Genomic DNA, 8,787 nt, shown 5'->3' with positions numbered 1-8,787 from the left:
CCCTGCAGCGGAGGCGTCAGCGTGGGGCGGCAGCCACCGGCTCTCGGCGAGGCGCTCTGCAGCGCGCTGGGGCAATTTCCTCAGTAATTAGCGACCTGAGACGAAGTGTCCTCTGGCTGATGCGGGGGGCCCTTATATATACATGTAAAGGGAGGCTGGTCCGCAGTGGCCAGTCTTTATTAGCATATCCCACCACATCCCCTGCCGGGGGCTGTCTGGGCAAGCCCCCTCCAGCCCCCAGGAGACAATTTGCTCCGCAACCGCTCCTTTGGAGAGCGGTGAGCTGGGCGCCTCTCTAAGGTACGACCTCCCCAGAACTGGTTGCGACATCTCCGAAGTTTAAACCAAGTCGGGGAATTTACGGTTTTGGTATGGGAAGAGAAAGAGGGGCAGTGGACGTGCACGAAGCGCTGACACTTCCTACAAAGCCGTGCCTCGTCCTTGTGTTCCCATCTGCCATCACACGCTGCACCGGAAGGGACACCGGCTCTCCCCACGGGGGAATTAACGTAGAGCCCCCCATAGCGTCAACTTGCGTATCTTTATTCCCCACAGCCCGTGGTCCAGGTCTAACCCGAAACAATTTATCCCTCTTTTCGGACCTAAGATTTGTTCATTTATCTTAGGGAGAGCTTTGTCCTGTAATTAAAGCTGTGTCACCAAACGTCTAAATTTACAGACTGGAGGACAAAAATGCACAGCTACGTGTGGGAAGGAGAGACGAGGAGGAGGGAAACCCAGATTTTATGCTGTCGGATCGGGTCACAGAGAAAGGTACTCACAAAAGAAAAGTGTACGTGTTTGCCCCGAGACAAATCCCCTTCCCATTCTTTATGCTACTCGTGTGACCTGGTGCTGGTAGAGACACAACAGTCGAGAAGTGAGTGCCTTAGGCTTGCTAATTTTCTGCTTTCAGGCAAACTTGTACCGTTACAGATGCGTCCCAGCTGCCAGTGCAACAAACCCCTCCTGGAAGTGTAAAATTTCTAACCCCGCAATCCCTAAGTAACTTTACACAAGTCGGGGACAAAAGCTTTGCAGAGCTCCAGCCGCAGCAGTAGCTGAGCGGAGCGGTGCAAGGGTCATTAGAGTGGTAATGAAGCCATTTAACAGGCATTTGCTAACGCGCAGGAATCCTTTGGTTTCATCCAGGTGGCTTTTTGTAGTTGAGGAAAATATTATGAGAAGGCAAAGGAAACCTTCCCTACCTGGGAATAGAATTATGTGACCTAGGTTAACTCTAGCGGAGAGCAAGTGACCCAGCAGCGGTTCAAACGCTACGGAGCCGGTCTGCGTGCCCAGGAAAAAGGCGTCTTCGGTTAGCCTCCCTTCAGGAAGAGGTAATGCGGAGGGCACGGCGATCCGGTTGTCTCAAGGAGCCGCTTTTCAAGTGAGCAAGGCGGGTAGGGAACACCTCCTTAGAGAGGTGTCTTGCACAAGCGCACACCGCTGGAAAGCCTTCCGATCCGCCCGGGAGAGGCGGAGAGCGGCCGGGAGCTGCGGCTGGGGCTGGGACTGGAGAGACCCCATATGGTCCTTGCCCCCCCTCCAGCCCCCCAAAGGCGGATTTCTACTCTTAGGAGAAAACTTTTCCTAAAAAAAACCCTTAACACGTACATACCCTTCTTCCCACGAGCAGATGCATAATTACCTAAAGGTTGGGTGAGGCTACATCTGCACCGCTTCGGTTTATTTGGGGCCATAAACGGGGGAGCCCCCTTTGAAATGAATACTGTAGGAAAAGCAGAGAGTTGATAAAGGAGTAAAGTTACAGGGAGGGGAAAGCTCAGAATTTCAGGCTTCTGCCGCTCCGAGGTGCAGGTTGCTCTTTAGCTGGGCCACATCTGAAACAGGGCAGTTCCCCATTGTTTTCCTAAGAAGCCGCCCGTCAGGAGGGGCTCCGCTCGGCAGTAACTTGAACTCTTCGCTGGGCTGTGGCGTGCGCGCACACAACACAATTTGATTTACCACGTTTGCGCTGGCTAAAATAGACCTGTTTACAGATTTATGCTTTGTGCACAAATAAACTTGATCTTTAAAGTGCCGGTTGCAGTTCTGATCACCTTTCAGGGGTTTATCTCCAAGCACGCACCGTGGATCTCCCTGTGCACAATGCCAGCCCCCTGGGTCCCGCTCTCCTGGCGCGCAGAGCTTTAGCTCGCAGCTTTAACTCGTAATCCAGCGGGGCTGCGGTTGTTAAGAAGCGTGCCTTTTCCCAAAAGTCTTTGAGGAGCTAGGAAAATTTGTTTACTTTTTCCTTGAATATTTTGGGGGAAGGGGAAGAAAGGATGGAAGACCCTGTCACTCAGGAAGAAAAAAACCTGTAATTAGTATCCCTTAAGAGCCCCCGGCTCGGCTGGTAAAGTGATCTCAAAACAAATTTGCGAAAGTGCAGCAGGCGAGTGGAACTAAAGAACGGGGAGAGAAAACACAAACTACAAGGCTGGCTAATGAGGCTGCTGGGGGGGGCGGGGGACAGTGCTGCATTTCAGGAGACGGGAGGCTCAAGTCCGGAAAGCGGGAACAGCCTGAGCACCAGACACTGTCTGCTCCTGTGGACGGGCAGGGAGAAAATGGTGAACGCGTCAGGACCTCTTTAAGTGGTGTTCCTCACCCCAACCCTCCCCGCTCCGCAGCAATTGCTGTGCCGCACCTACTTCTGGAGGGATTCAGTCCCATGTGGGGACCATTTGCAGAGCGTGCAATCCTTTTCCAAGCCCCATGCCTTTCTAGTTTAACAAAGAAAATCCGACCGAAACCTCAAGTCACCGGCCCGGGGGGTGAGAGGTGTTTGGGACCCACCTGAGCGCGCCCCGTCGTGCCCGCCCCCGGCCCTGCGGAGCGCCTTCAGCGCGCAGCCGCGCCGCGTCAAAGCACTGCGCTGTTCCCCCGCAGACCGCCGGCCTCGCCGGGGTGAACGCCCGGGCCCCGGTGCGGGACAGCAACCGGCAGCGAGAGCGTAATTTACGGGTGTATTTTATTTAACGGTGCGTGCGGGGACGGCGACGCCCGACACGAAGGAAGCCGCAGGCGCGTCTCTCCGTGCCGCCATCACCCCCCGCCTCTCCCCGCCCGCGGCGGGTGGGTGCCGGTGCCGGCGGCGGCGAGGGCTCCTCCGCGCCGCGCTCGCCAGCAAAACTGTTTCCCAGTTGGGCTGTTGTGGCCGGGTGCTTCCAGCCGTGTGAGAAACGTTTGGTTCCCCCCAGCGCTGGGAACCGTGCGCACCTAAGTAAACACATTAGTACCTGCCAGAGGGATTTGTATAGAAGACAGCTGAAGAAGGCATTGGCCTCTGCTGGCACTCTGGGACTCCCAGGAGAGATCAAAGGGACACGAGGGGGTTTTGAGCAGCCTTGAGACTGGGAAAAGTTGCTAGTTCCTGCTATCGCAGGGACGTCCCAGTGAGCACATGGCTCAATTATTCAACCTCCTCCCTCCCCTGCCCCCCTCTCCCATTCCCCAGCTCCTTCTCCACAGAAAGGTGGAAGCTCTGGAAAAATCGTACGGGTTCCCCAAAGCAGAGCGATCCAAGCAGGAATTTTCCCCGTGGAAATAGCTGCTGGGTCGACCCCTGCCCGCCTTGCCTTCGACCTCAGAAAACAAGCTGAGCCCGCTGCCGGCTGCCCGCCTCCTTCTCCGGGTTGCGGGAGGTTTTACGGAGGAAAATAAAGATGCACAAGAGAAAAATGGGCTTTAAACGCTCGCTCGCGTCACTCCAGAGGAGAGCGGTGACAAGGCAGTGGCACTGCAGACACCCCGTCTCCCCCGACCCATCCATCGCTTCCCCGTGCGCAGCCGGCACAGCGGGGCAGGCAGCTGGGGCGGCCGGCGGTGCGCTGCCGGGCCGGGCCGGGCCGGGCCGGGCCGGGCCGGGCCGGGCATCCCCGCACCGCTGCGGCGGCCACCCCTCCCCGCGGGCCGCCGGTGCTCCCGCAGCCCTGCTCTGCTCGGGGAGCGAGCAGGTGGCTTCCTGGCGGAGCGGAGCAGGTAGGGGCGAGGGAGGCCGGTGTTTAGCACGGGCTTTCCGGGAGCAGCGCTCCAGCCCCCCTCTCTCGTGTTAAATAATCCGCAGCGGGAAGGAGGGCGCGGGGGGAGTGGGAGGGGGCACTTGCATGGCCCCTCCGGAAAAAGACTTGATTAAACCACAAACCTCTTGTCTTTACCCAGTTATGACCCTTTGATTTTGTGATTCCAGGGCCCTGTTTGCTTTGGCTGGGGACTTAGGTAAAGATTATCGTTATTAATATCAAACACAAGCATTTTAATTGCAAACACACTGAGGACCTTCACTGGGAAGGCCGGCATGTCAGCCGCAGCCGCGGGGGTCACGGAGAGTATCTTCGGGAGGTATTTTCTTTATTTAATGAAAAAAACCCTTCCTTTAGGCAAACGTACTCCGAACAACCGCTCAAGTTACCCTGCCTCTGGAGGAGACCCTGCCGTGGGGGTCCTACCGGGCGGACGGGCCAGTTCGTTGAGGTCAATGCTGGGCTGAGGGCAAACCCGACAGTGGGCTGGCGGGGTGCTGGCGTGACAGCGCGGTTTCGGGGGTGCTTCAACACCGCTCCTGCCCCGCTGCGGGAAGCGGGTCCTGCGGGGCTTGGTGCGGCCGGTGCTGCATCAGGCGTAGCCCTTCTCCCTGACCCGGCGGGATCGGAACAAATTATTAGGGAAGGCGACGACCGCTAACCCGATCTGAACACTCTGTTACTGATCAAGTCCCTTCGCTACAGAAGAAAACTGTAACATCTTCGCTCTTTCGCCAAAACGCAGAGATTGCATGGAAAACCCGCCTTTCCCGAAGCGCCGCAGAGTTCTCCGAGGGAAAGGGGTTTTATCTGAAACGAGAAAAAGGGGGAAACTGCCGTATCACTACGTGCCCACATGCTGTGCCGCCGCAGTTACTCCTTACAACAGGGCATCTCCGCAGAGAGCAATCGGAGCGAGCACTCAAGCGTCTTAAAAACCAGGCTGGCCACGGTGGCACAAAAAGGGAGGGAGACGGGAGGGCACCGCGACGAGAGCCAGCTCCCGGGGCGGCCTCTCTCACGAGCTTCCCCTTCAGACGGACGTACCCGTGCCCGAGCCGGCCGAGAAGGGTGAGACCGTCCGGAAACGTGGCTGTGACCTTTCAAAAAGCAAACCCCCAAAATATATCAAGGGTTAAAGCTGACGAGGAGAGCGCCCGCGGGCAGAGCTGAAGCGGCGTCCCTTCGCTTTTGTCAGCTGTCCGGCGAGCCCCGTGGGTGTGCAGGGCAGCCTGTGCTCTTCCCGGGTGGTCGCCCCTTCCCGGGTGCAAACAATCTGTTACAAACCGTAACGCTCCGACTGTGAGCAGCTCCGCTCCGCCATCCTCGGAGAGGCTGTGTTTTTTTACATCACTGAGTGAAAGGCTTCATATGTTGTCACCCACCCCCCCAAACCCTTTTCGGCTGCTTAACTCTTTCCTCCCTGAGGGACCCCATTCTCTTCTCCCTCAGGCTCAAGGAAGTCAAGGGGAGTTGCCTTTCCCGGAAAGAAATCCCAGCTCCCCAGCCCCCAAGGGAGCGGGCTCCTGTCACAGCGGTTTGCTGCCCCGTGAGGGTAGCAAGCCCATCCATTTTGCCGCAGACAAGGCCTGGGTTCAAGTCCTCCGGTGCCAAGAGGAAAAGGTGAGAGGCGCCGAGCCTCCCTCTCCTCTGAGAGCAGAGGTCTCTTTGCGCTTCCCCGTTCTAAGCTCACCCACCGTGTGCAGGACAAGGCCGAAGAAGCGTCCCCGCCTGGCGAGATACGCAACCGGCACTGTCGGACATTCAGGGGAGCAGCACCGCTTTTCCGGGGCGGAGGCGCGCTCCGCCAGCACGGCGAGGAAAGGGGCAGCGGGCGCCCCGAAAGGCTGCGGGGTCCTGCCCGGGCAGCCAGCCGTGCCTGCCCGGCGTCCCCGGGGAGCGGACGGGGGAGGCCCTAGATAAGGAGGGACGCTCCTTAGAGGAGAAAACGAAGGAAAAATGTCCTGAGTGCTGCCTCCCGTCACAGCGGGTCGTGTCTCTACGTATGTCTGACTCCTCAGGGCTTGATCTCGCTGCAGTCAGTGGCGGGTTTTAACTCCGAGATCGGCTCATTATTTAACTATGAGGGGGGGAAACACTGTAACACAAAGAGCTTTATTTTACAATGCAAGAAATCCGTCTGTTCTTATATACAATATCACATTCCACCATTTAAATATATATTTGTTATGTTTACAAAAGAAAAGACAGTACTAAAATTATTTACAGGAACGAAACGAGGTGGGAACTCTTTAAATACGACTAACACGAAATGCAACCAACAGCTTCACTCAGACAGGAATGAACTTTCCGGTGAGTCTCAGCCAAAGCGGATCACCGGTACACAGGTAAGAATCTTAAATTTAAAAAAAAAAAAAAAAGAAGAAGAAAAGGACGGGTGGTCTATGCAACACAATTTAAAGAAAACAAAACTCGGGGGGAAAAAAAGGAGAAAAGAAAAAGGGGGGAAGTCTGTTTGGCTCGAGTCAGTGAGAGCCATTTTCTTTGGGGTAGGTGTACCTTGACTCGACCTTAACAAGGCCCCTGCCTGGGCTTTCCACTGTGTTAATTTGCTTCATTACTTAGTTTAGAGGGAAGGGGGTGGGGGCTCCATCTCCGTTAAATATACTACCAGAGCAACCGGATTTATTTCTCTACCACTTCCTCTGCGCTGGGCAGTTTCGGCTCGTCGGAAGAAATACTGTCCACTATGGAAGAGAGACAGCGAAGGCTGCTGGAGGCCGACGACTCGACGATGGAGCCTCCTGCTCAAGGACAGAAAAGGGATTAAAGAGCAAAGCGTTCCTCCTCGCCAGGCCTACAGCGCAGGGCTCCCGGCAGGCGGAGGGCCCGGGCGCCGGAGGGTGAGAGACCGCTGCGGGCCGCGGCCGCTGGGGACTGCGACCGCTGGGGCACGGGAAGGGCGCGCGGCAGCGGGGGCGGCGGGTGAGCACGGCCCGGCGGCGGCGGCGGCCGTTGCGCCGCGCAGAAGGAGCCCGGCGGCCGCGGTGCGAGTTACCTTCCTTGGGGCTGACTCCTAGGGCTCGGGAATGGTCGGAAACGCTCTGCCAGTCGGAGCTGCAGGTGCTCAGGAAGTCTGAAGTGGGGATCTGCGGCACACACAAGGGGACGGGAGGGGGCAGACACGGGGAGAGGACGGGCGTTAGTAAGGCGGACCGCGGCTCCCCGGGGCTGGCCGGCTGCCCGCTGGAGGCCCGAAGAGCTCGTACGTTGCTCGAGGAGCCCCCTCCGCGCCCGCCAGCCTGCCCGGCCGCCCGGGCCGCCGCAGAGGCCGTGCCGAGGAGGAGGGGAGGGGACGGGCGCGGCGGTTTCGCAGCTGGCTGCCGGGGCGGCGGAAGGAGTCAAGCGGCGGTGCTTACATTTCCCTGCTTGGGACTGAAGGTGAAGGGGTCCCCCCCGATCTCCTGCATTTTCTCCTGCTGATCCAGCCTGTGCAGGAGGTCCTGCAGCCTCTCGATGTAGCTGATGGCGCTCCTCAGGATTTCCACCTTGGGCAGCCTCTGGTTGGGGTTCGCCACAGTCCGCCTTTTCAGAGCCTCGAAGGCTTCGTTGATCTTCTTCAGTCTCCTCCTCTCCCGCAGGGTGGCTGCTTTCCGTCTGTCCGTGGGGGCCGACTTTCTCTTGCAAGTTTTACAAGCCCAGATCAAGCACTGGCCGGGGCAGTGAGGGGGTTGTAGTCCCGGGGGTGCCAGCACATGCTCCTCTCCGCTGCTGTCACTGCCGGCCTCTAGCGGCATTTGGTCCTGACACGGGGACAAGGTGCCATCGCTGCCTGGGTACAGTGGGGATCCCTCTGCCATCTCCAGCTGCTGCAGGGCTCCATTCTCCCCGTCCAAGTAGAGGAAATAGGAGCCAGTTTCAAAAAGGTCCATCATCATGCTGTCCCTCGGACTCTCTGCCTGCTTGAGTTGGGTGGCAGGCTCAAAAACACCCCGAGGAACAACCCAGATGGAATTTAATTAGTCCAGTGACATAAGTCCCCCCTGCTTTATATAGGAGCTGCTGAAACCCTATCCAACTTTTAGCTGTCGCGGTGCATCACCCTCCAAAACTGATTCCAGCCAGTCTCTTGGGCGCTGTCCTGAGAACATCTCCTATTTAGAAGGGGGAGGGGGGCACGAGGGGAGGGAGGCAAATTAAAAAAAAAAAAAGGGAAACAAACAAAAAATAAAATTACAACCCAACTTTCCCCCCCCCGCCCCAAAATCCTGTGAGCTTGGGATGCAGCTAAGGCACGTGAGGTGGGGGCTTGGGAGCTGCGTCCAGGCGCGGCGGGTGGCCGCGTCCCCGCTGCCGAGCCCACAGGGGAACGGCTGGAGGACAAAGGCGCGAGGCTCCACAGGGAGCCATCCCCCAGCCCACCCCTCACACCCCCCAGTGCACGCTCCTTGCCCCCGTGCTAAGTATAGATCTATAAGGAGAGATTTCAAAGGCAGCCATCGCTCTCCAAATACACGGGGTTAATATTTTCAGAAGAAGCCCCTGCTATTTCCCCCGCCCCCTCCTTCCTTAAAGCATGCCATTCCTGTGACCCAAGCCACTCGGGCCAGCCCAAGGTTAGGAGCCAAGCTCACTGTTCCTTCACACACAGGGGGAAGGTTGCCAAGGCAGAGCCTTCCTGCAGTGCTGAAGCACCCACGGTTATTGCACCTTGGCTTAGTCTTTTAATCTGAACTTTCCCACGTTGCCCATGAGGTGACAGGAGTGATTCCAGGTGACTAGGTTACAGTCTGATGGG

At 57.6% G+C, this 8,787-nt stretch overlaps 1 protein-coding gene across 1 annotated transcript; it reads right to left on the bottom strand.

Annotated features, from left to right (window-relative positions):
* Window positions 1–6,392: 6,392 nt before the first annotated feature.
* On the bottom strand, window positions 6,393–7,927 carry MYF6 (myogenic factor 6). Its single transcript, XM_059816933.1, has 3 exons — window positions 7,409–7,927; window positions 7,048–7,138; window positions 6,393–6,793 (listed from the first exon to the last, which is right to left on the bottom strand). The coding sequence occupies exons 1-3, from the start codon at window positions 7,925–7,927 to the stop codon at window positions 6,675–6,677; spliced, it is 729 nt and encodes a 242-aa protein (XP_059672916.1). The 3' UTR covers window positions 6,393–6,674.
* Window positions 7,928–8,787: the final 860 nt, after the last annotated feature.

Source organism: Gavia stellata, chromosome 4 (assembly GCF_030936135.1).
Source record: "Gavia stellata isolate bGavSte3 chromosome 4, bGavSte3.hap2, whole genome shotgun sequence".
NCBI lineage: Eukaryota > Metazoa > Chordata > Aves > Gaviiformes > Gaviidae > Gavia > Gavia stellata.
The sequence above is the reverse complement of the archived record's forward strand: the minus strand, read 5'-3'. Positions and strand labels throughout refer to the sequence as shown.